The following is a 27798-nucleotide window of genomic DNA, read 5'->3' as shown; positions in this document are numbered from 1 at the left end:
GGCCAGTTATGGTTGTGAAACCACGGTGACATTGCCAAGGAGGATTTGTTCATGCACATAGTTAGTCTTCAGGTTTCTCATACCATTTTGAGAGGTAAGATGCTCTTTTTATTGTATTTAAGCCTTTCTTTATTCAAGTCATTAAACTTAAAATATCCCTTTTGTAGATAACATACTGTGTGATTCGCTTTTAACTAATCTACCATCTGTGTGGGGATAATTTAGCAAATAGGATTGTTTTCTGCCTTCACAAACTGCCAGCACGTTAGACCGGTGAGCAGTGTAGCTGTGTGGTCGTTGGTGCCTGCTCAGAAGGGTCATGGGGCGTGAGGAGTGGTGGTGAGAAGAAAGCAAACAATCAGAAACACGTTTCTCCTCTGTACTGCCTCACTGGTCTAGAGAATGGTGAGCGAGCATCCCTGATTGGAATGCTCCCTGGCGGTTTCATTCACAGCTGTAAGTATCCTTTGTTTAAAAAGTCCCCAGTCTGTGTTTCCAATTCTTGGCCTCAGTCAGTTTGCTAGGGCTGCCATAACAAAGTACCACAAACTAGATGGCTTAAAAACAAAGAAATTTATTATCTCACGGTTCTGGAGGCTAGGATCAAGGCGTCGGCAAGGATGATTCCTTCTGAGGACTGTGAGGGAAGATCTCTTCCACGCGTCTTCCCCAGCTTCTGGTGATTTGCTGGCAGTCTTTGGTGTTCCCTAGTTTGTAGAAGCATCACTCTAATCTCTGCCTTCATCTTCACAGGCGTTCTCCCTGTGTGCATGTCTGTGTCCAAATTTCCCCCTTTTTTAAGGATTCTAGTCATATTTCATTAGGTGCCCGTTCTACTCCAGTATGAGCTCATCTTAACAAATTACATTTACAGCAACCCTATTTCCAAATAAGGTCATATTCTGAGGTACTAGGGCTCAGGACTTCAACATAAATTTTTTGGGAGACACAGTCAACCCATATCAGCCCATTTGTACTGAGTTCCACACTGGTCCTTTTGGTTTCCTGCTGGACACCATACTTCAGTGTCCAACTGGTACCGCAAATTTAACACAATCAGAATTGGTCTTACTCTCTCACAAGTCCCTTCTCTCTTTTTCCTTTTTTATTCTTTATCATCATCTCACTCAGTTATCCAAGTTAGAAGTCTTGGGAATAACTTGGACTCTTTCTTGTCCCTCAGCCTCTGCCATACCATCGCTACCAAGTTTTGTCCTTCCTGCCTCAACTGTGTTTTCTAGCCTTCCGTCTGTTTTTAGTCTTCCTGCTCTAGCTCTGGGTTAGACCTCTGCTGTCAGGCTGTCTCCCCACATCTCATCTTTCTTCTGTTAAATTCGTCTTCTGTTAAATTCGTCTTCTACACGAGTTCCTTTTCTAAAACAAAAATCTGAACCTGATATTTATTAACTCTAAAACCTTCAGTGACTTCTCACTGCCTGCAAAAAAGACAAGATTCTGTAACTTGGCTTTTAAGGTGCTCAATAGGTGGCTGGCATTACAAGTCAAGCCACTCTTTGACTCCTCATGACCTATTAGATACAATGTCAGTGATGCCTATGCCCCTCTCTGCACACAGCACACCCCATTTGTCGTCATCTCTATACTTCGCTGTGTTCTTTCCTCAGTGTGGAATGACCTCTCTCTACCCTTCTTTCTTCTCTCCATCTTCCCATATCAGTTGGAATTCTATCTCAAATGGAAACCAAGACACCTGGTTTTTAGGCCATTTTTTAAATGCCAGAAGTCAATTGTTTCACCGTATATGAGTCATTAACTACTTCTAGTTATCTCAAAAGTAAAAGGAGGAGGTTGAAGTAGATGATCTCTTAAGATCTTTTCAACTTCAAAATTTGTTCTTTAAATGCTACAGCTCCTTGCAGCATTCTCCAATTTTTCTAGTCAGAATAAATCACCCTCCTTTTGTGCACCTTAGTGCTTTACTTCTTCTTTTTCTTTTGACCCTCAGCTGCTGCGTTCTGATGGTATATATGCGCATGACTACCTCCCCTCCCCACAACAGGTTGTAAACTCCTTGAGGCCAGGTGGGAATGTTTGACTCAAACTTACTTCCCTTCCCTTCCCACCCCTGGTGTTGCTTGCCCATCGATTCTCAGTGAGACAGGCTGTATGGTAGAGGATAAAATGTTCTGGGCAAATATTCTTCTGTTAAACATGCTGTTCCTGAATGTTTCCATGCATTCGGAAGGATGTATCTTGAATGGGAAATGACATATAGTGTATTGAACACACCATGAGTTTTTCCTTTCTTTGTGACATTATTATAATCAGGTGACATTCTGGGAAACAGCTAAGTTAACTTGGTAACATTTTGTATAAAAATATGTTCTCTCGGGGCTGGCCCCGTGGCCGAGTGGTTAAGTTCGCGCGTTCCGCTGCAGGCCGCCCAGTGTTTCGTTGGTTCAAATCCTGGGTGCGGACATGGCACTGCTCATCAAACCACGCTGAGGCAGCATCCCACATGCCACCACTAGGACCCACAACGAAGAATATACAACTATGTGCCGGAGGGCCTTGGGGAGAAAAAGGAAAAAATAAAATCTTTAAAAAAAAAAAAATATGTTCTCTCTGTAAGATGTTGAGAAGTGATTAAGTGTTCTGTGAAACATAGGAAAATACTCCTGTTGTCGTCTTCCCTCTATATCCTCCAGAGACTTGGACGATCTCAATGGATCATTGGATTATTTGGACAATTAAATTTTAAAATACAAAATCGAGGCAAAGAACATTTCTAGGAAAGCTTTTGTGAATTTGTTTACTTCTTGGAAGTCAAAGCATCTGTGGCCTGTCATGCTGTTCCTGAAGGATAGAGTTGATCTTGTCATGACCTTGCTCAGAAACTTTCGATCATTCCTTATTTCCTAGAGAAGACTGACTGGGCCCTTTGCTTGTCTTCAGGCCCATCTCTGGTCCTGTACTTTTAATCTCCCTAGCTTTCTTGCACCTGTCTTTCTGCAGGCGTGTCCCCTGCCTAAAATGCCCTCCCTTCTACACCCATTACTACATACCTGAATTTCACTCATTTTTCACGACCCAGCTCACATTCCGTTTCTGCCACAAAGGCTTCTTTCATTTCTTACCAGAATTCTGTTTCCTATTGGTCTCTGTCTTATGATTTGTCTGTTTTGTATACTGATTCTAGACCAGTGTTATCTGCCTCACCAGACTAGAAGTTCCTTGGAGTCACATTTCTAATCTTATTTATCTGTATTCCACCCCCTGCCCCGCAGCATCATCACTAGTTCAGTCGACAAGTGGTCAATAGATATCGGTAATGAATGAATCTCTGGGAATCATTTTTTCATGGTGTATAAAGGTATTAATGAGTGACAAAGCTTCTCTATTTTGCTATTACAAAATCACATCTTAATCTAAAGTATCTAAGCCTTAACTCTAGAATCTAACAATATGCCTGAAACAAAAATGATATGTTGGGTAAAACAGTTACATTTGAAATTATAATGCATTTAATGTGTCACCATATCCTCAAACCTGTCATGTCTTTTCGATTCTGTACATTGTTATTTCAGTCCACTCTATATAAAGGGAAATCTTAAGTGTTTGTCAATGTTTCTAGGTTTGAGTTTTAATTTTTGACAATGACATTTTCTTTTTCTCTTTAGTGTATATTTGTGTATGCTTTTATTTTCCACAAGCTACTGACTTTATGCTTTGTGCTTGTTTTATGTTGCAGATTAATATCCTTTCAAGAATTTGTAGCATTTGAATCTGTGCTGTGTGCCCCAGATGCTTTGTTCATGGTGGCCTTTCAGCTGTTTGACAAAGCTGGCAAAGGAGAAGTTACTTTCGGTAAGGGACGTGAATGTGTGTGCACCTAAGAAAGCTCAGACTGTGTGAACATTGTTTTTTTTCCCCGAGAATGAAGCATATGGAAATGCTTTTAAGAATTTCGTGTATCCCTTTAAACAAAGATATCTCAGTGTTTTGGAGCTCCAGTTCAAACATCTCCCTATTTGAAAAAATAAGTTTTGAGTTTAGTAATTTGGATACTCTGGGTTAGTTTTAAGATGAGGGAAGACACAGCATGACTTTTTCATGAGAGTCATAGAATGTGAGAGCAAGACAGGGCTTTTATTCATCCCCTTCACAATCAGTAGTGCTTTGCACTGATAGAATGAAGATGTTAGCAAACTGCCCAAGAACAGAAGGCACTCGTGTCCCAGTACTTGGTGTCCTTCCCTTGTCCTCATAGAGTAGCCTGAGGCCGGGGGTGCTGCACAAGGTGGTAGTTCAGAGTGATAGGTGAAGAACCTCGTTCTCCTCAACAATGCGGCCCCTCACCTGGGTTGACAGTGCCTGCTGTGCTGCTGCCGTCTTTATTTTGAAGGGCAGAAGCATCTTCAGGGAGATTAGCTGCCAAACTGCAGAAAACTCTGAAGTTTTTTAAGTATTAGAAGAATGGGAAGACCAGGAAGTGGTGGGGCTGTGGTAAGTTCTTTTTTAAAAATAAACTGGCTACTAAAGATGGATTTGACAGGAAGTACCATGTTTCCCTTGGACCGTGTAGTGTCCGGCATGTGTTGTCTGTGTGTGTGACCCTGCTAGAGAGAGCCTCACCCAAGAAGAATTTAGGAGCCCTTTTGTGCATACAGATTGTGCATTCAGGGGAGATGGCTGATGTGTCCATTTCAGTTGTCTTTATTTGTAGTTTCCCATTCATTCAGACCTCTTGGGCTTGTCTTATATGATGGATTGTGGGAAATGTACAGATGAGGGGAAAATACAGATGGTGTAATATAGAACCATCTGTTTTGGAATTAGTTCTGGAAGGGTTCTGGAGTTAGAGAGACTTAGCTACTTCCAGCTCTGCCACTTTTGTCTCTGAGCCAAATTAATTATCCTCTCAAGTCTTTATTTGCTTTATCAGAAATGAAGATAATACATCAAGTATAGGTAAGACAGTATGATAGATTTATTCCAGCAGCCATCCCCCTCCCCCACCCATTCCTCCATGGCCATTTGGCATGACAGTTATTTAAGGCTAGATCCACTGGGGCAGAGACAAAACCACATATATTTGCCTGGTTTTGTTTCACATAACCTAGAAGTTCAGATGCTTTCTGTTAACACTTCATGAGGATTATTTAATATTTAAAAATCCCTGGAATAATTTTAGTTTTTTCCTTTTCCATCACCTAATTCCTCTTAGCATCACTGTGACCACAACTTTTCAGTGGAACACCAATAAAAAATGTCCCCATTAAAATCTTCGAGTAATAAATGAGCAGCTAGCTCGTGGTGGCATTGATTTACCAGTGGAAGCCAGTTTGATGAAAATGTTATGATAGCGTTTCCTTGGGATGAACAAAGAAAACCCTGTAAGTTTGACTGGGTTTAGTGCAGGTGTGGTCTCTCTCGTCTCCCTCCTTTCTGCAACAAGTCTGGAAGGAGGACTGGGAGAAAGCTAGGCTAGAGACGGGACAATGAGGAATGGACCTCAGATGTTTTCCTTGACTCCAATAATCTTCCCTTCACGGGCATGAAGTGGTGAGCTCTGTTGGCACCAGCCACACCACTGGCCGGGTGGAGGAAAGAAACAAGAGACCAGTGCAGAGAGGGCTGTGTGCGTTAGTGTGATTACAAGAAAAGAACAGGCGAAGAAGCAGGATGTAGGAGACGGGAGTCATCTGTGAACTGTAGAACGAAGAACAGTCGCGTGAGAATTCTGTTTCTGCTGCTTATTAGTGGTTTGTTGATGGGCAAGTCAGTTCAACTTACTGAGCCTTATTTTCCTCATCTTTAAAATCAGGGTAACAACCTACCTTACAACACTATGTAAGGACTAAAAGATCTACCGCATATAAAGGTGCTGTCTAGAAAACAAAGCCCTTTATAAAAATAATATTACTAAAAGAAATAACTCAAGAGAACAAAGGATTTTATGTTTCTTCTTTTTTTCTTGTTCTTTGGAAAGCCCTTTATTTTTAAACTTTCAGTTTAATCACTGGCCAGTTATTCAGGAGTTTCCTTACCATTTTTTCTTTGTTGAACAGTATCCTATCTCTTAGGACATAGAGATTGAAATAAGAAATTGGGGCTTCCAAGGAGCTAAAATTATGGTTACATCATCAGTTGCATATGACTGTTGTCAAAGAATGTACAGCCCTCCGCCCAGTACCCTGCCTTCCCCAGGTGGTTTGTTCCACCATCTGCCTGTTTCACAAAACATAAACAGCACATGTCCCCTATCCATTTATGATGAGCTGATGGGGTCCTCACCCTGCGGGTACCATAAAATGTAGCCTGGGATTTTCTGAGCTATTAATCCCTATTTAGGATTAAACTGAAAGAGAGATGCATAGTACAAAGAAGAGACCCAAATGATCATCAAATTGCAAAATAATAGCTGACTTTTTTTTTAAGAGGGATGATTTCCTTTTTTTTTCTTAAAGATTGGCACCTGAGCTAACAACTGTTGTCAGTGTTCTTTTTTTTTTTTTTTTTTCCTCCTCCTTCTCCCCAAAACCCTCCCAGTACATATTTGTATACTCTAGTTGTGAGTGCCTCTGGTTGTGCTGTGTGGGATGCCACCTCAGCATGGCCTGATGAGCGGTGCCATGTCCGTGCCCAGGATCTGAACTGGCAGAACCTTGGGCCGCTGGAGCAGAGTGCGTGAACTTAACCACTTGGCCCTGGGGACGGCCCCTATAGCTGACAACATTTTTCATAAGGTAGGGTAGATTCATCCAGTGGAGATGGGTGCTGTGTATAACAGGCTTTTGTTCAAGTAAACAAAATCATTTCAGGGATGTGGCAGCCTAGGGAGTTTAGTTTCAACAGCAGATATGTTCAGAAGAAGCTAGCAATAAGTATGTTTTCTGGGAAACTCATAATGGGGTTGAGGAAATTAAAAAAAGAAAAAATGGAGTTGGGCAGAAAAGAGGACTTACCTGGTCAATCCTGGTCTCCTAAAGCCATAGTATTAAGAGAATTCCAACCTGTGACCTGGCTGTCTGTTGATATGAGGCTCTATGAGGTCTGTATAGTGGCACGGTTAGCTCTGGTCACTTCCTTAGCTCCTTGTAAACCTTCACCCAAGAATGACTCTTTGTATTTCAGAAGGTTGTCTACCTGGGGGTGCATCTTTGGGAGGAGTAAGCATGGAGCATGAGAGAGGAAGGGCCCCTTTTTTACCTCCGTGATTGGCTCAGTCACTTGTCATGGGTGAGCCTGGTTCTCCCCCTATACAGAGTTTCATCTGGGGCCCTCCCGTGGGCGGTAGGGGAACTGGCGAGTGGCCTCAGATCCCTTGTGTCTCCCGGCTTTGCGTTTCATCAGAGGAAAGCACTTACACTCTTTATCTGTTTACATATTGCGTTTCCACATACGAGCTTGTTTGAAGCAGGGCTAGTATCACTAAGCTCAGTAAGCACTGGTGTTTGTCAACAAGCTGGCAGTTTCATGCTCCCGCTAACGCTGATTCCGATACACTAAACAGAAATCCAGTGGTGTGAGGGGCAGATAGTCAAGTGTCACGTTTCAGTGAAACCTTGCCCTGTTTTCTCTGAGGCCTTGTTTATGTTTACCGTATTTTCATGTTTGATCACTCCCTGAGTTTGCTATAATGAAAAGATCTTGATTAGGACAATTTTGTTCCTTTGATATCTGGTTCATTATGTCTCCTATTTCTTTTGAGGGAAAAGGTATCTCCAATATTCTTGTTCTCACTGTTTTCTTATTCTGATGCCAGATATATTTTTAAGTATTTTGACATATCAACAGGTGTGTTACAGGATATCAGTATAAGTGGGAAATGCTACTTAATAATTTGTGATTCTGTGTGTGTAGAGAAAAAATGTTTTGTTCTGTTTTCATTTGCATTTTTAGCATATTATATGATAGCGATTTTTTTACTTTTAACTTTTAAAAGTATACTTTATTGAAATATAGCATACATGCAGAAGATGCATAAATCATAAGTATACATCTTGATGAATTTTTTGCACAGTGTATATACTGTTTTATCACCATCCAGATCAGAAAGAGAATGGTACCAGCACTTTACAGGTCTTTTCTCAGTTACTGGCCCCTAGTCCCAGTGGTAACAACTGACATTGATCCCTGTCATTTGGTTTTTGCCTGTTTTTAAACTTAATAAAAATGGAACAATATAGAACATACTCTTTCATTCTGACTTCTTTTGTTCTAATTTTATTTGTGAGATTCATCCATGTTTTTGTTGTGTGTGCGTTTAAATACTTTGTTCTTTTTCTTTTCTCTATAATATTCCATTGTATGACTCTATCCTAATTTATTTATTCTTTCTACTGTTGATAGGCATCTGCACATTTCCAGTTTTGGTTGCTGCAAATAATGTGCTTTGAACATTCTTTTACATATTTTTGGGTGTGTGGGAGGTGGGACGTGTGTGTGTAGGCATTTCTAGGAGACCTGCTGGGTCATAGAAAATGGGAATATTTAGCTTCAGGAGATACTGCCAAACAGTTGTCCATAGTGGTTGTACCAGTTTACTTTCACACTGTCAGTCTATGAGAGTTCCAGTTATTCTACATCTTTAACACTTGGTATTGTCAGTCACTTTTATTTTAGTAATATCTCACCATGTAGCCTTAATTTGCATTTCCCTGATTGCTAATGGGTTGTGCAACTTTTTTTGTCTGTCTTTGAAAGAGGTGAACATCCTCATGGGATATAAAAGAACTTCGTGAAAAGTGTGAAGACTCATGCAGACAGAGGTGTTGTGTTCAAAATGGGCTTGGAGGTGGGGTGGAGAGAGGAGGATTTGAGGTGGAGGAGACCACGTGAGCAAAGGCTTAGAGTGGAGGGAGCACGGTGAGGTATGGGATCAGGGCCTCACAGGGAGTTCCTATGACAGGAACTTAGGGAGGAGTACAAGATAAAATTGTAGAGATAGATTCGAGTGCTGCTAAAGATGACCTTGAATAACTGGGAAAAGAGATTAATTCTTTCAGTCATTCAACAAATACATTTATTTATCCAACATATTAGTTTAGCAGACTTTTATTGAGCAACTATGATGTGCCAAGCCTGTTCTAATTGCTTGAGATATATGAGTAAATAAAACACAGATTTCCTCTTTCATGGAGCTTACAGTCCAGCAGGGGGAAAAAAATAAAAATAATAAATAAGTAAATTATATAGTTTGTTAGGACATAAGTGATGTGGAAAAAATAAGTAGAGCATGGTAGGAGGTTTCAGGAGTATGAGAATAGAGCTGTCCTAAATCGAGTGTTCAGGATTGGCTTCATTGAGAAGTGACTTTGAGCACAAATTTGAAAGAGCTGAGGGAATTGTTCATGTAGCTATGGAGATGGAGGAGGGAAGAGACTGTCCCAGCCAAAGGAACGGCTGTCGCCCAGGTTTGAAGGCTGGACTGTATTTCGCAGGTTTGAGGAACAGCAAGGAGGACCCCTGTGAACTGAGTGAGGCAGGGGGGGCCTGGTAAGAGAGGAGCTTGACAAGTAACAGGTCTGATTAAGTAGGGCCCTGTAGGCCAAGACTAGGACTTGGACTTTGATGGTAAGTGAACCCATTGCAGGATTTTTTTCTTTTTTTTTTTTTTAGCGGAGGAGTGACGTGATCTAGTTTATGTTTTAACAGGATCTCTCTGGCTGCTGTGTTAAGAATAGACCATGGAGGGGCCACAGTAGAAAGAGAGAGGACAGTTAGGAGGCTATTGCAGTAATCCAGGTGAGGGATCCTGGTGGCTTGGACCTGAGTGAGGTTAGGGATAATTTTTTTCTTTTTTTCTTTTGAGGAAGATCAGCCCTGAGCTAACATCTGGTGCCAATCCTCCCCTTTTTGCTGAGGAAGACTGGCCCTGAGCTAACATCTGTGCCCATCTTCCTCTACTTTATATGTGGGACGCCTGCCACAGCATGGCTGGACAAGCAGTGCGTAGGTCCATACCCGGGATCTGAACTGGCAAACCCCAGGGCGCTGAAGTAGAACATGCGAACTTAACTGCTATGTCACAGGGCTGGCCCCATGATAGGGATATTTTGAAGAGAGAATCAACAGAATCTCTGATGGATTGGAAGTGTTATGAAAGAGAGAGAGGAGACAAGAATGATTTCAAAATCTTTGGCCAGATCAAGTGGAAGACTAGAATTATCAACTGAATTGGGGAGGACAGCAGGCTTGTTGGGGGCGTGATGGGGGAATACAGGAGCTTTCTTTTGGATGTGTTTGTTTGATGCCTGTTGGATATCTTCATGAGAATGTCAGACAGGTACATAGATAAGTGTGGAACTGGGAGGTAGAAGTTTGGAGGTTTTTGGCAAATAGACGGCGTTTGAAGCCATTTAACTGGATGAGATAAAAGACTAAGTAAAGACAGGGATAGCTCTTGAATGCTTACTATGTTGTAAGTCTGGAGATATAGCTGTGACAAGACTTAAACATCCTTCTCTTCAGAGAGCTACATTTTAGGAAGAGAGACAGCAAGCAAATAAAAAATGTAAAATGTGATGTCAGGATGTACTGGCTGTAATGTAAAGCGGGTAGGTGGGACGGAGGTTATCTAAGCAGATCTGGAGGAGAATCTGTGAACACTGAGGTGACGTGATGTGCGCTGTATTGCAGGAAGGGTTGGAGCTGTGGGGGTCTGGAGGTGATGGTCACTTGGGAGGTACCACAACAGTCTAAGCAGGGGTAGTGGAGGCCTGGACTAGACTTGTATCTCTGGACCCCTCCAGGGCCATTCTTAAGGACGAATCATATATGATGTGGCTGCTGATTGGCTGTGGGGTGAAAAGGGGGTCAAAGGAAAGGAAGAGGGATCTGGTAGTAGCTACTGAGCTTGTCCTGCTCCAGAATCCTGTGGTTTTACACAATCTCTTGAGAGAAGGAGTGTAACCATCCTTTGAATCTTTAAATTTGTTGATCACCTACTATATACCCACCCTTGGGCTTAAGTGCCTTGTATGTAATTTTTTATTTAATCCCCACAATTTAGGAGATCTATACCATTATAATTCTCTTTTTTCTGATGAGGAATTGGCCTTGGGGGGAGGTTAAGTAACTTGTCCACAGTCCTGGAGTTGACCGTGGTAGAGCCAGGGTGGCAGCCTGGTGACAGCCAGGTGTTGTTCACTATGGCATACTGCCTCCCTCTGGTGGTGGGTATGCTCTGTGAGGTGGGCCCTTCCTTCACAACCTAGATAGGTGCCAATTAGTCCATGCTGGTTTCTCAGTCTATATCAGACATTAGGGGGATTTAACACTCCTTCGCGAAGAAGTAAAGCACAGTAAGCAAATGCCTTAGTTAAGATTTTGTTTATATGGCCATAGTGGAAAGTAATTATTAGGAAGAACGTACCTGGATTAGAGTTCTCAGTATACATAGAAAGTTGCCTCGGTCACACAGACATCCAGGTAATTTGTTGAAATGCCCTTTACGTGGGCTTTACCCAGGAAGCTTTCTCGTTTGATGTAACAGAATTCCGAGTGGACAGGGAATCACAGCGTGGGGGTGGGTGGGGAGGTGGTCTTTTACAGGTTGAGGGTAGTAGAGGAGGCCCTTGATTGGAATGTGCAGCTTAAGAGACGTGGGTGCCATGTGATGGAGCACCCGCCACAGGGCTCTGAGCAGTTTTTATTTGATAGGAGAGGCAATTGGGAGTCCCGCAGGGCCCTTTCGAGGACGGAGACAGGATAGAAATGATGCTTGGGCAAGGTGGGTTTTGTTGCATTAATTGGAACGTGGGGCAAAGCCTGAGGCAGAGGTGCCTGTGGTCATTGTGTAGGCTTCCAGGCCCTCTGTGAAGCAGGCAGATCATCACTCCCATTTTGTCAGTGGAGGAACCGAAAGTCAGGGTTTGAAAGGGCGTATGGGGCCTCTGAGCACATTGGTGCAGACACGTTGTAAATGGTTGTTTTTCAAACACTTTTATTTTCCCAAGTTTCATTTAATGATTCTGGGAGAACAGAGCATTTTCATTATGAATTTTAAGAAAGTATGTGTGTGTGATTAATGAAACTGTTAATCTGATATATTTAGTGCACCCACTAGTCATCGGTCTTTTCATGATGCTATTTTAATGTTAACTATTCCTATTTATCAATATTTCTTCAGTTGTTGAATCTGCAGTAGGCAACAGTAATGGCCTAGCTCGGTAGTGATGGAGGACCTGAATCTTACTTTTGTCTAGTGAAAGTCACATTTGGACCCCTGAAAATTCAAAGTATGTTCTATACCATAGCACTTCCTTAGGTTGAAATGTAAAATTTTTATTTGCATGATGCCATTACATGTTTTTCTCTTCCTTTGACTTCTTTATCTTTTCCATTACAGTGAACAAAATTTCATGAAATGTTTTTAATGCAGTTTTAAAGTTGTCATTTTTAGTATGTGAACATAAGCTCCCAATTTCGTTAAGTATGTGGTGGTGGTGGCGGCAGTGGTGTGTGTGGGTCTGCAGTTTCTAATTGAACTTTAAAGACAAGGGTTCTCAACTCTGGGGTTCTGGATGAGTGTCAGGGAGTCCATGAATGGCCACAGTTGTTAGTAATATTTTGTCTAAATGAGCATTTGCTCTTAGTAAATCTCAAAGGGCTCAGTGATCCACTGAAAGATTAGAACTGCTTTTTATAGAGGGACATATATCTTATTTAAGAGTTTTCCAGCACTGCTGTTAAAAACTTCAAGTGTAAGATAGTCTACACCCTGTACCTTACTGGGAGTCTTTGGCTTGCTCACTGCTTCAGCTGTCATTTGGCCTGAAATCCGAAAGAAACTAGCCCAGTCTTCCTCTTTTATTGGAATCTGCAGTGGCCTCTTGTCCTTTAATCATCACTATTGAATGATATTGTAAGTTTGGGTACTTTATAGTGGTGTATCCTATTTATGGTAGTAAGCATGTGAAAAAGGATTCTCCTACCAGACAATCATAAAGCCTACAATTTTTAGTTTATTAAGGCTCCTAGAAGTCCTACAGAAAAATAAATCTCTTTAACTTTGTCAGACTTATTTGAAAAAGACCTTTCTTTTATGTGTGAGACCTAAACAAAATCCACAGAACTAATGAGGCGATTTCTAATGTCCTTTTCTAGCTAATTCTCTGACATGTATGTTGGTGTTTGGAGGGGCCCTTTCAGGGTTCACAGTTAGATTTTGTCCAGGAGCACCTGCTGTGATGAAAATGAAGTTGTTATGCTCTGGGCAGTCAGACAGGCTAGATGACATGAGGAAATATGTGGAAACAACCCACTTCAGTCATTTTGATTCAGGTTGCAGAAAATGAGAGTTAAAAGTATGGTAATGAGAAGTTTTGAAGGTAAGCACCCAAATTTAATACTAAATATAAAAAACTAGAGGAATGTAAATATTGAACTAGAAGAAGACAGAACTTTAGCCATCATTTTTTAAGCTCACTGGAAAGAAGATCATTTATTATTATCTTTGTAAAGACACTTGGAAAACGAAATATTCAAAAGGATAACTGAGGGGGAAAATGGTTAAGAGTCGGAAAGAGCATTATTTGGGGAAAGTTCTTTGTTACTGATTCTGATTTTGGCATTTCACAAAAATAATGTGTATTGTGATGAAAGGAACTTATTGTCCTAGAGTAGATTTTATTTTATATTATTTTGGGACCCAAGTATATTTTCTTATATACATTCCAATAGAGAACAAGAATATTGAGTAAGAACAGTGTGAGTTTTGAAGTAAATAACCTCAACATTGATAGAATTGTGGCATGCCTGAGTATTGAATGTGTTGTCTGAGATCCCAGAGACTGTTCAGAAGCTGTTCCAGTTCATTGGGTCAAAAATCCACTATTTACGAAAAGCTAAATACGGATTTGCACGATTGACCATAATGGCTTCAATTTTGAAAGATAGTAGTATCAGAGAACACTTCCATTTGGTGGGATAATTTGAGAATCGTCCATGCTCAAATGGCTAAAATATTGTACTTTTTGCTACTTCATCACTCCATTTTAAAAATAGAGTGGGGGTGGAGGGGAAGGCCTGTTGAGAAGGTGGAAGAATGTCAATTGGAGAGTAAATCACAATAACCATGTGAAGCCACTCCTTAGTTAACTACTGCCTGAAGGTTACCTGTTCTTTCGAAGACTGTCAGTATGGAGAGGCTGTGTTGGGGGCTTCTGCCCCTGGTGTGTGTGTGGGTGTACACACGTGTGTGTGCTTGTGTAAGGTGAAGGGAGAAGAGAGCTTGTGAATAGGAAAGAAGAGGTGGAGAACACAAAGCTCACAGTAAATCCTAAAACTTGAAGCACTGGGAAATTTTGACTATTTTAAACTGTACTGCTCACTTAAAAATAGTAAAATTATACCATTATTCTTTCAGTAAGAGAGAGAGATAAAAATACAGTTTTTCTAAATTGGAAAATTTGCTGTAATTTTGCTGCTAATGACTGATTTCTTCCAACAGTTGCAAGGCAGTTTTTGCTCTGATAGGTTGATAAAGGAAACAAAATCAAGAACATATTGGAAGTTCTCAGAGAAAATTACAGTTTAGGTATATGTTGGGGGTTGATCGTTAGACATTTTAATTGAAATAAAACAGTTTTATACTAATATGGATGGGATCACTGTGGGTGTACATTCGTAGTACATCTGCTCTTGCAGCATATAAGTAGGGTTAACTGTATGTTAATGCTTTTGCAAGAAAATTATTTTTGATCACATCCGTCTAAGGGAGCTAGCTTAGGAAATTGGTTTTTAAAACAATATAGATATTATACTTGCGTTTAGAGAATGAATTAGAACTCTTTGTACTGCTTTAAAAATTTCAAAGAGTCGGAATTTTTTGGTTGTGTTCTTCTCTAGTGGTAACGAAAGTTAACACTAATTAACACAGTGGATGATTAAAGCAAGCTTACACATCTGGAGAGTGACCACGGTCTGCTCTGTGCCTCCAAACACTGTTTTAACTGACCTTCTTTTGATATTATGAAAGACTGCTAACGATTTATTCTATCCAATTGAAAATAACTTTTTCTAGCAGATTGAAAGCATCCCAGTTGGCCTCTCTTGCTGCTGATTTGGGTAATGCATGTGATAGAAGATTAATGTCAAATGCTAAATGTCTGCCAGCCATTAACCTTTTTTGTTAACAAACATTTGCTATGATGACTTAAATAGTATGTTAATCTTGAGGATTTATAGATCCATCAGATTATAGAATAGGAAGGATTCTTATCAATAAGGCAGACCACACGTTCTCACTGTAATAGTGTGAAGGTGTTCATTACAACTGTGGACTCCCTGGCTGCATCTCAAATCTCCCCAATCAAAATCTCTGGGCGCGGGGCTTGAGAATGTGTTTTGAACAAGCTCTTCAAGGAAACGTGGTTCGTGCTGCAGTTGAACAATGGCTGGTGTAGTTTATGGCTTTCTTTCATGGATTGTGGAAACAGAGAGGGGAAGCTGACTGGTTTCATTGGAACCACAGTGTTAATCTTCCAGTGCTACTAGAAGGATGATGTTCTTTTCTAGGATGCCACATGACCTCATATCAGGGTAGTCTCACTCTTCTCTAAGTACAGAACCGGAAGAGTTTTAAATTAGCCCTAATTTTTACATATGCTAACACTATATTTGACTTCAATATAATATTCAGTTCAGCTTGCCTGTGTGTGTGCGGTATGTCTGTGTGTGTGCTTGTTTTTTGAAAGATACTTACCATCACTGTGCCTATATGTTCAGAATAATAATACTAAAAAGTTTACAGGGGCTTGTAGAGAACTCAATTTTAATGAGATGGGCTGCGTGTGTGAAGTACTTATTCTGTACTTACTCTGTTTTAATGGCACCCATTTTCCCCCTAGAACTTCCTTGAGCGAGGCTGAATTGTAGCCAGAATACTTCTTTCCTCTTCAAACCATTAACTGTGATTAATATAAAAAGGCACTTGTCAAAAGGGTTTGAAATGGCAACCTTGATGTTGGAGCATGTGGCAATACTGATGGGTCTGCATCCACTTACTCCATTATGTTATTTAACTTACGAATTCAACAATTTGTCTTTTGCTCCCTGCTTAAAAGACAATGGCCGTATAAGCTGTTGTTAACCAGATCAGCAGGGTGGAATATTATTTCCCTTCCAGGGAAACCACAACTTTCTTTGAGGATTTAGCACACGTTAGAGAAAGCACCCCAGTGAAGCTGTTCAGAGAGAAAGTGCAGCCTTTCAGTGACTCTCCTTTGCCCCTGAGAGGGCTTACTTTGAGTTTAACAGAAACATCCTTTTGTGTTTATTGTATTACTGAAATTTTTAGGATCCATGAGAGCGATATTATGGCTCAGTGTTTGAAATAATGTAGCTTGATGAACCTTTTTTATTTTAATGGGAAACTCGTGTTCATTGATTTGCAGCTTCAAAAAATGAATATTTTGGAAATTAAAGTACATTAATTTAGTTATTCTGTATGGAAACAAAAACGTAGAAAGTTAAAATTTGCATAAGTGAAGACCTTGATGATTTCAGATTATAGTGTGGTGGAGGTTAAGGAGTAAGAGCCCATAGAATTTGTAAAAACATTCAATCTAACCACTTAATGGCATGTGCAAGTAATTTGCCAATTAAATATTTGTAGTATCTGAAAAATCTTCAAAGTAAAGAGTGGAGGTTCTTAATCTTTCTTAATTTCATACTTTCAGAAACATAATAGAAAATTACTTAGTTTTTGATCACTTTTCATTCAAAATTTTATTATATGAGCTAAGAGAAGGATGGATTTTAAATATTTAAGGAAAATTATTGCTTTTGGAGAAATGTGTAAAATATGATATTTCCGAATCATGCTGTACCTAATTTTTTTTGTGCCATTTATAAATATTTGGTGCCCAGATAACAATTTTCATAATAATTAAGACTTTAGATTTTGGAGTTTTACCATTGTAATGGTCACCTGCTATGTTTAGAACATTGTATGAGGCCTGCTTAGCTCTAGAACAACCCTCTAAGAAAGATGTTTTATTCCTATTTTACAGACTGAGGGAATTGAGTCAGGGTAAGTAATTTGCCAAATGTCACTCATTAGTAAGAGGCATTTCTGACAGTCCCAGGTTTTTTGAAAAACAGCTTTATTGAGATATAATGCACTAACTTAAAGTGTGTAATTCAGTGGTTTTTAGTATATTCACAGATTTGTGCAACCATCACCACAGTCAATTTTAGAAGGTTTTCATCACCCCAACAAGGAACCCCATACCTTAGCAGTCCCCATTCCCCACTCCCATTTTCTCCTACTGCCTCCAGTGCTAGGCAACAACTAATCTACTGTCTGTGTCTATGGATTTGCCTATTCTGGACATTTTGTATAAATGGAATCATTTATATGTGTTTTGTAAGTGGCTTCTTAGCATGTTTTCAAGGTTCATCCATGGTGTAGCATGTAACAGTACTATATTTTTATTGATGAATAATATCACATTGTTATGGGTATACCACATTTTGTTTATTTATCCTTCGGTTAATGGACATTTGGGTTATTTCCACTTTTTGACTATTATGAATAATGCTGCTGTGAACGTTTGTGTGCAAGTTTTTTGTGTGGACATACGTTTTCATTTCTCTTGGCTATATACTTGGGAATTGCTGGGTCATATGGTAACGATGTTTAACTTTTTGAGGAACTGCCAAACTGTTTTCCAAAGTGACTGCACCATTTTCCATTCCCACAAGCAGTGTATGAGGCTTTCAGTTTCTTCATATCCTCACTAACACTTGTTATTAGTGGAGGTGAAGTGGTATCTCATCGTGGTTTCGGTCTTCATTTCCTTGATGGCTAATGATGTTGAGCATCTTGTCATGTGCTTATTGGTCATTTGTGTGACTTCTTTGGAGAAATGTCTACTCAACTCCTTTGCCCATTTTTAAAATTGTCTTGGTATTATTGAGTTGCAAGAGTTCTTTATATATTCCAGAGTTCTTTATCAGATACATGCAAGATTTTTCTCCCATTCTGTTGTTTGTCTTTTCACTTCGTTGATGGTATCCTTTGAAATACAAAAGTTTTAAATTATAAAGTCCAATTTATGTATTATTTTCTTTTGTTGCTTATGTTTTTGGTTTCATATCTAAGAAACCATTTCTTAATCCAGAGTCACAAAGATTTATGCCTATGTTTTCCTGTAAGAGCTTCACAGTTTTAGCTCTTATATATGTAATGTGAGATAGGGTTCCAACTTCTTTCTTTTGCATGTGGATTTCCAGTTGTCCTAGCATCATTTGTCGAAAAGACTAATCTTTCCCTATTGAATTGTCTTGTTACCTTTGTTGAAAATCAGTTGACTGTAATTGTAAGGGTTTATTTCTTGACTGTCAATTCTATTCCATTTTGTCTGTATGTCTATCTTTATGCCAGTACCACACAGTATTGATTATCGTAGCGTTGCAGTAAATTTGAAATGCAACTTTTTTTTTTTCAAGATTGTTTTGGGTGTTCTGAGTCCCTTGAATTTCCATCTGAATTTTAGGATCAGCTTGTCAATTACTGCTGAGACGCCAGCTGGAATTTTGATAGAGATTACACTGAATCTATAGATCACTTGGGGGCTTTTGCCGTCTTAACAATATTAAGTCTTCAAATCTATGAATATAGTATGTTTTTCCATTTATTTAGGTTGTCTTTAATTTCTTTCAACGTTTTGTAGTTTAGACTATGTTTTGTATGTCTTTTGTTAAATTTATTCTTCTGTATTTTATTCTTTTTGAGTTTGTTATAAATAGGATTGTTTTTCTTAATTTCACTTTTGGGTTGCTTATTTCCAATGTATAGAAATACAGTTGATTTGTGTATATTGATCTCGTATCGGTCAACCTTGCCAGGCTCATTTATTAGCTCTAATACTTTTTTAGTGCATTCCTTAGGCTTTCTATACACAAGATCATCTTATCTGTGGCGGAGCTTTTAAAAATCACAATTCTTTCCACTACAACCATACTCTGTAGCCTTGGAAATTTACTAATTTAGGAGAAATTAGTTGACTTTTCTTTTTTAAAGATTTTATTTTTTTCCTTTTTCTCCCGAAAGCCCCTGGTACATAGTTGTATATTCTTAGTTGTGGGTCCTTCTAGTTGTACCATGTGGGATGCCGCCTCAGTGTGGCTCGATGAGCGATGCCATGTCCGCACCCAGGATTCGAACCGACGAAACACTGGGCCACCCGCAACGGAGCGCGCAAACTTAACCACTCGGCCACGGGGCTGGCCCCTAGTTGACTGTTTAAGGTTATATTTAGGAAAGAAACAATTGCTACTTTGTAATTGTCTTTTCTAATCTTTAAAGAAAAAAAAAAGCAGACTTTTAGGGTGGAACATTTGTGGAGAAAGCAAAGTCCCACAAATAAACTCAGTTTCCTTGAGCTTATTTGGGGAAGTCTTGCTTTAAATAATATTCCCATTATTTGGTGATATGGGAACCATAGACCTTCTAACCATAGTTCGTTTGGCACAGACTGAAATAACAGTGATTATACTTTAAGAGATAAGCATTCTAATTTGTTTTTAGATTCAGGAGGAGTGGCTGAGCTAAGAAAAATGACCTTCAATATCCAAAACATACCTCTAGTGCTTCATTCGTATTCCGCTGCTCATTCAGTTTTGTTTCTTTGCCTATTAAGACCTCAACCTTGGGGTAAGATTTTAAGACGTTATGTTTCAGACTAGGAGAGAACTTCTTTAATTCTAAGTTCGTGATAAATCTGCCAAGTGATGCTTATTTGAAAGCCATCAGCTGGTGAGTTATGAGTCCTAGTTATATATATAGTTACGTACATATAATTCACTGAAAAGTCACCAAAAAGCCTAGAACATCTTGGGTTTCCTTTTTCCTCTTCAGGACTACAGTTAGATTTGGAAATCTCGGGGAATGGTAAAGGTTTAGTGATAGGATGCCCCTAAGATTGACTCCTGGTGTCTTTCATGGTAAGCTCATGGAATTTCAAATGAGAGCCGGAGTACAGAGCAGAACTTAAAAAGTGCTTTGGTTTTTAGTTTCTGATTTTCCAGCTATATGATAGGAGGAGTACTCTCAGGTCTCATAGCCTCACAAGGCATGGAGAAATCTTAGACAGTCAAATGTTAAGCTAGAAAGCTATTTGTGCCTCCTAAAAGGAGAAAAGAACGTTAACCTGAGGTGATATTACAGTGTTTTCCAAAGTGAAGAGGGAAAATTCCAGGAACCCATTGTGACTGTTGGGCTTATGGATGTTGTTTCTAATCATGAACTTACAGAAAAATGTAGAGACCAAGCATTTCAGAAAATGAATGCCCCAGAATGACTTATCAGAGCAGGATGGAATATTCAAAGACTTATGAACCTATAAAATATTTTTGGAGAAAATTTGAGTTTTCCAGAGTGGCAAAACTTAATATTTTAATTTTTTAAAAGTTGATTAGCCATGAAAATGAGTAGAAATATTGGTAGTTTTCCTCTTTACCAATTATCCTCCTTCTCTCTTGCACGTATCATTTGGTTTGTCCAATTAGATTGGCTTGGCAATCTTATGATAATTGAGTACATAACCTCTATTAGGGAAGTTAGGAGAGTGAAAAATAAATTTTGTAAAAACTGTTCCAAGTGGTAAAAAATCTCCATCTCTTTTTCTGCAGAGTCCTATGACCAACTGTTCTTCCCATAGCAACTTTTTCTTCAACATAAATGTAGCATCAAGTCCTTGGGGTTTAAAAATAATAAATTTTGCTGCTGCCAAGTGATGTCAGTGTCTTTAACTTCCTGGAGCAGGATTTGTCATGTCTCAGTGACCCCTGGTGGCTTTGGTCCCAAGCCCTCTGATTGGACCCTTAACTCATTTCAAAAGAAATGAACCCTTCTTCAAGCTGTTGCTCTCCACTGAAAAACTCCCTTAGAGATCCATCTGATTAAATACTAGACAGCCTTTAGGACCCAGGTCAAGTTTTATCTTCTCCAAGAAGCCTTTTTCTTCCACTTGTCTAAGTGCCTCCCTCCTTAAACTTGTGTTTCCTTGCCATGAGGAACTCCTACAGTTTACCCAGTAGGAGTTGGATAGCCAGTACTATTTGGATCTATTGTCTAATTATTTCTTATGGATTCGATTTGGATACAGCACCATGTCTTCTACCACCCCTCCCCTTCCCGCAGGGCTTAGTACAGTGCTTATAAGCTGGGCTACTTAGAACTTGATAGCTAGCTAGCTAAGAATTGGCATTCTTACAACAGCCAGTATGTTAGAACAGCTGAGAACTGATAATAGGGCCACATTCTCAGGGTCATGTAGTTTGTAAACTGTCCAGCTCCAGGGAGCACCAGTCCAATAGTCCATGAAGTGAACGTCATTCACTGGATGATACAACATGGTAGCCCTGCATGTCCTCTTAGGTCTACAAGTGACCTGTGTTTATACATTACTGCTTCACATTTGCTGGTCTGGAGAATCTTTCCTACCTCCTTCCTTTCATATTTTTGTCTGTTTCAATAGGAAGTTAAAAAATAATGAGTGACTCTAACCCTTTTATAACTTTTTACGACAATATTTTTCAAAATAAAGTCGTGGATCCTTGTATCAGAAAAACCTGAAATGTTGGTTGAAATGCAGATTCTTCAGTCCTTCAGTCGATTTGAATCAGGCTCGGACTGGGGCTGGAGACGGGTGGGTGATTCTTAGGCACTTCGCTAAAATCTTAGGAAATGATTGTTGAAATAGCTTCTTGGTAAGGTGGAAACTATAGTGCCTCAAAGGGTTATTACCACTGTCCTTAACCTGTTGCACTGTTGTGAACATTTTGTGACTTATTTAAATTCAACCACTTCTTAGTAAGCAGTTAGTGCTCTATGCTCACCACTGTGCCTGCCATGTTGGGAGAATGAGATGTCTAGAATACAGCCTTTGCTCTCAAGGTGTTAATAATCTATGTGGGAAGACAAGATGTACAATAAATGTGTGTATGCACAACACGTATCTGCAAATGTATACATACTATATAGAGATATTTTTAAAAAACAGATTATTATTAAGAGTACAGGTCTATAGGATTGACAGTTTGTAGAGATGAGATATGTCTTAGGGGTCACAGATGGCTCTATACTTCAGAGAGACTAGATTTCAGTACTTCAGGCGGGCATTTGCATAAGAATAGTGGAATAGTGGAAAAGGCTCTAGACCTGGTGTTCAAAGTTCACATTTTGGAATTCAGGTTAGGGCTCTAGTAAACAGTGAATGTTAGTTACTTTAATTATAGGAAAAATAAGATTGTGGGTTGGGGTAAGGGACATCTTAAATTCATTCACTAATTTTTAGTAACATATATATATATATGTTTACAGTTTTAGACCATATAAATATTAAAATGGAAATGAGTACCTTGGCTTTATATGCCAATATTTGGTTAATAGCTTCTGTTACTTTCTATGGGATACTGAAGGAGAGGTCAAGAAAAGAGAATTTCATTTTTGACAGCTATCCTACAATTATTACATTAAAAATTTATTTCACCAGGATGCTTGGCAGAAAGGAATCTTCATTTCCTCAGAATGCTTGGTGGAAAAATTGCCAGAAAGCCATTTTTATTTATATATTATTTGTTTATAATTGTATTATAGTGTAAAAAAATTGTTTTTTTTTTCTTTTGGTCACATCTTTGTCATTTGAATGTCATTTCTCATTGGATAATTTATTGGTCTAGATTAGAAGATTGTGGGAGCCTTCCTCAAATCTCTGTTGGGCCTGCTTCATACAGAGATGGAAATTTAGAACTGGAAATGAGCTACAGATGATCTAGGTTAATTTCTATTTTACCACTGAAAACTTACACATATAGCCGTTAGAACAATACCTGGCACATAGTGAGTGCCTAAGAAATTTTAGTTACTATTAGTAGTGGAATTTGAACCTAAGTCATTTGACTTTTTTTCCCCCTTTAGTTGCTGAGATTATTAACTTTGATTTCTTGACTGAGTCCATGAGGATTCTGACTTTTATTTCTGCCATGGTTTTATAATCTGTTTGTGTTTTTGAAGTTGTGTTATTTTTATAAGACAAAATTAGCAATGTCCGTTTAATAACAGATTTTATAAGGAAGAACTGATATTCTTTGTTTTGATGAACCTTTCTTTTCTCTTTTCAGAGGACGTTAAGCAAGTTTTTGGACAGACCACAATTCATCAACATATTCCATTTAACTGGGATTCAGAATTTGTTCAACTGCATTTTGGAAAAGAAAGAAAAAGACACCTGACATACGCAGAATTCACTCAGTTTTTACTGGTGGGTCTAGCTCTTAAAAAGTTAAAAAAAGTAAATAAGTAAGACTGGGATCCTGATTTACCTCCCACTTGCCAACCTTGGCCAAACGATCCTATTTGGAAGTATTTATTAGTGTGTAGAAACCATAGGATTAAACGGGCTCTTATGAACTGTGTAGAACCTCTTCATGTTTAAAAGGAATATACCTTGAGGCCCCAGGAAATCACATGATTTGCTGAAAAGTCAGGTAAGTCAGGAAGGGCAGAACTGGAACTTGAACTCGTGGCTTATGACTGGTTCTACTAGTATTTACCAATACTTTGTTTTCCTTGAGAAATAGCCAGATGTTGTCATCAGCATCTAGCCTTGGAATTGTTTCACCCGAGGCCTTTTATGGACAAGGCACTGGGTCTGGAATTGACTGCATACTGGAGTCACCTGGGGAGCTTTAAAAACTGTTGTTGCTTGGGTCCCTCACCTCTAGAGATTAGATTTGATGGGGTGGAGGGGATAGGGACAGCCTAGGCATTGGGATATTAAAACTTTCCAGATGCTTCTAACGTGCAGCCAAGTTTGAGAATCACTGTTCTAAGAGCACTTGCTGTTCTCGTCCCGGATTAAACTCTGTGGGAGGGGGAGTTGTCTCCATTTCTGGGGTGCACCTTCCCTGGCCCAGTCCCTCCTGCCTTTCTCTCTTTACCTCCCTCCCTCAGTTATGGTCATGTTGTTGGGCCACTGATGATGCCCGTGGAAGAGTAGTAACAAAATATGATTACAGTTTAGTTTTCCTCCTGAAGCATACTTTTAAAAATGTTTTAATTCCAATATTAGCATTTCGTCACTAAAGGTGAATATATGATATGTAGGCCTATGTGATAAACTAGTGTTTCTTTTGGATTTTTATGCATTTGTTTTGTTTCTCTAACAATTAAATTTTATTTCTATTTTATTAAATATAGTATTTAATGAGACTCGGTTAAGGCCGTTAGTTTGATGTGTTTAAATTCTGGGTCTTGAGGAAAAATTTGCCCGGGAAATCACCTTCTGTTCTTTGTCACTAGAAGTGTCCTCAGTGGGTGTCCTGGGTGCCCCTGCTTCTGTTGTGTGCCCAAGACCTTGCCAGAGCTTTCTGAGGAGTGGTCGGAAACACGATTGTGGAGTGGAGGTGGAGGGTACAAGGACGTACACACATACGCCATGCCGTGTGCTCATTCAGTTGGCATTTTGTGGTCTTCATTCTCAGGCACCAGCATATGTAATAAGTTGACTTTAATAGGCGCTTCTCTTTTGACTTTTACTGATGTTGTTATGATATATAAAATTTGTCATGCTGTTTAGTTTGCTTTTATTTTCCTGGTCTTTGGAAACTTAAAACAAAATGTCTTAAACCTGCCTTTGTATTTTTTTTCAAACATATTAATGCCTATGAGTACCCGTTTTCAGTTGTATATAAACACAAACCTACTTACATAACTCAGGTGGAGAATGGAATGTGAGTTGGATTTTTGATGTTGTTTACACAAGACATCGGCGCGCAGTAGGAGGTGGTATTCATTTTGATGAGGAATAATTACAATAATGCTATTGAGACAAATGCCTCAAATTGACTTTATGGAATACAGCCTAATTAACTTTTAGTCTTAATGGCATGTTAGCAATAGTGAGGATGATCGCGTTTCCCTTTAAGCAAGTATCAATTATGCTGAATTGAGTCAGCTCAATTGAACCACTCACAGCGGCTTCTAGGCCTTCTTCAAGATATGGAGAAGCCAGAGTCAAAGATCGGATGACTCAGGGATTACTGAGTAGATTTCCAGCTGCACTTTGTAGGGTGTTCACTTACATTTGACTCCATTCTATAATGGTGAGTGGAAAAACATTCCATTGTGTCCTGCGCAGGATGAATTTGAGGTTGTGGCCAGAATGCAAGTGCTAAACTTCTACTAGATTAAAATGGTTATGGTGGATAACTATCTTGGTTAGGCCCTTGCTTTTGTGTCCCACTGCAGGCCCAGATTTAAAGGAATTAATGGAAGTATCATGATAGACTTTATATGAATGCCAGTGAAATGCCAGTTTTGATGTCTCCATTGGGTCACCGCCCCCCTCCCTCCACTTCACATGTTTGGTTTGCTTCCTTTGAACTCTTCTGAATGCAGATAGAGCTTCAAACCTCTACTTCAAATGCTTTGTTTGCTTCCTTTGGGCTCTTTTCTGGATGTAGGGAACTTCTTAAAGATATGAGAGAACTTAATCTCCCATATTGCCAGCTCTTGCTTTGTCAAGCATGCTCCCGCCTTTCTGCTCTAGGGCAGGGCTCGGAAGCAGGCACCAGCTACCTGGCTGGCGCCAAGGTTGTGAAAGCAGATGTTTAGCTGCTTGAAATGTAAAAGAACTGCCTGGTGCATGCTGCTACCTGTCACCTGATGAGAAAGAGGAACTGTAGGGGCAGCTGAGAAGTGCTTGTGCTTTCAAGGAGCCTCAGCGGTGTATAGAGAAAACCCTGCTCAATCCCCCTGAAGGTCCTAGAAGGTAGTTCAGCCAACTCAAACTTTAGGCTTGCATGTGTAAAGTTACCTATGATTATATATGTACACGTGTTTGTGATTGGTGGGCAGTGCCATCCTCTGCAAGGTCAGATTTCTTTTTTCTTCATTTAATAAATGTTTTACTATATCTAAGCAAGTGTGTGTTTGTTATAAGCCACCATGTGGCTGTGAGGACTCTCCATGTTCACGTGTTCATCTGTGTACTGTCTGGACGAGCTCCCCACCCACCAAGGTGGTGCTGGTCATGGTCACTGCTTGAATGTTGTTCACTGGTGTGTGGTTTTCTGTGCTTTTGTTCTAAATTCATAAAGTGGTGAATCAATTTGATATTCTTTGAGCCTTGTTTGTACTTTGCATCTAAATGATAATATTGAAGCAAGCAGCAGGAACACAAAGCCCCCTTCCTAGAGTCTTGTTCCTCGTTGACAGGGAAGGTTTTCAGAAGCAAGTGGGCCACAGTCCTGTTACCCCACCATTAATACTGTTGTACCTACTGCTACTGTTCTTTAATGCCCAGTTGTATCATCTCCACTGAACTGCGTGAGTGATGGTATATATGTGTGAATACAGTTTTATATGTGGGTATGTGTGGGTATTTTAAAATATTCTATAAACTTTTCCACATACCTCTACTCTCAGCTTCTAGATCAAAGCTCTAGTTTTATGGTTGCTAGCTGAAAAAAAGATTTTAATTTACTGAATTTTTAGAAAACACTTTGGAGAAATTTTCCGTTTCTGTACCCCATGGAACTAAGTGGTGTTGACATAAAACTCTCTACCCTGTCTGGAAGTATTTTCTGTGCTGTGATTATTACTCGCATGGGGCAAACCACCCAATTCAGCAGATGCTTACTGAGCATGCAAGGTTTGTCGAGAGGCCTCTGCAAAGGGCTGAGAGGTGCAAAGATAACGACTTCTGGGACACTTATAATTTACAAGTCCAGGAGTTGTTCCTGTGTTTATCCGTGTGACAGCTCAAAAGGAGCAAATGCACTCAGGTCTAAAATGTATACTCTACAGGTTGCTCTTTTGTGGCATAAACCTTTATGGCAGCTGTAAAACCGAAACCAACATTCAGAGTGTGGTTAGTGCAGCCATCCAAAGTACCAACTTAAAGAGCCAGACACCAGCATGATGTCATCTAGTTAACTGCCTGTTTCACAGATGAGGAGACTGAGGCCTTTCACGTTAGAGGCTCTTAGGGAGATTTTTTGTGGCTTTGATTTGCATTTCTCTAGTAACTAATGATGTTGAGCATCTTTTCATGTGCTTATTGGCCACTTGTATATCTTCTTTGGAGAAATGTCTATTCAGATCCATTACTCTTCTTATTGGGTGAGCGTTGTAGACAATGGTGAGCACATAGTGAAAGAAAGTCTTCTTAAACTTTTCTACCAAATTATTCTGTAACAGTTGATATTAAGAGTCAGTCTCAAAAACAGAAGTAATAATAGTAACAATCTGTATAATTTACAAAGTGCTTTTAAATACTCTATTTCCAATAATAGCATCCCCCAATACCCTGAGAGGTAATTTTATCATTATCCCCTATTATATGCAAAAGAATAAACAGACTCTAGGGAAAAATTTTGCATTTACAGGTAATTTTCTTGGCAAAATGCTCATGGTTTTCATTAGGTTCCCAAAGCAGTACCCCAAAAGAGTACAGAGCAGCTGTTCCAGAGCTTAGCTTCTTCCGTAAGATCACTGACATGTGAGGGATTCAAAAATATGATGCTGTTACTACTATACTACACATTCTCCAGGGCCAAGGCTATGAAGAGTTTCTCTTCCTGGAAGGGGCTGTGCTTCTGAGTGGGGGTGTACAGTGATGCATTGCTGAACATTTAGCATTCCTGATTGCTACCCATTAATTGCCAAATATGATAATAAAAAAGCCTTTCGTGGTGTATGTAACTCTCATTTCCAATTGATTTTTATTTTTTTTTTTTTATTTTTTTTATTTATTTATTTATTTTTTTTTTCACTGGTGAATTCTATCAGATATTTATTTATTTATTTATTTTTTT

General features: G+C 39.4%; 1 protein-coding gene across 2 annotated transcripts in view; it reads left to right on the top strand.

Annotated features, from left to right (window-relative positions):
* The window catches only part of SLC25A13 (solute carrier family 25 member 13), a 195349-nt gene that overhangs the window by 69181 nt on the left and 98370 nt on the right, over window positions 1-27798 (top strand). For both annotated transcript variants that reach the window (XM_070615671.1, XM_070615672.1), the window contains exons 4-5: window positions 3713-3828; window positions 23101-23240. In XM_070615671.1, coding sequence (XP_070471772.1) covers window positions 3713-3828; window positions 23101-23240 — 256 coding nt within the window. The remainder of the gene's footprint in view (window positions 1-3712; window positions 3829-23100; window positions 23241-27798) is intronic.

The sequence above is a fragment of the Equus przewalskii genome, chromosome 4 (genome assembly GCF_037783145.1).
Source record: "Equus przewalskii isolate Varuska chromosome 4, EquPr2, whole genome shotgun sequence".
Classification (NCBI taxonomy): Eukaryota; Metazoa; Chordata; class Mammalia; order Perissodactyla; family Equidae; genus Equus; species Equus przewalskii.
Note: the sequence above shows the minus strand (reverse complement) of the source record. Positions and strands in the feature narration are given on the sequence as shown.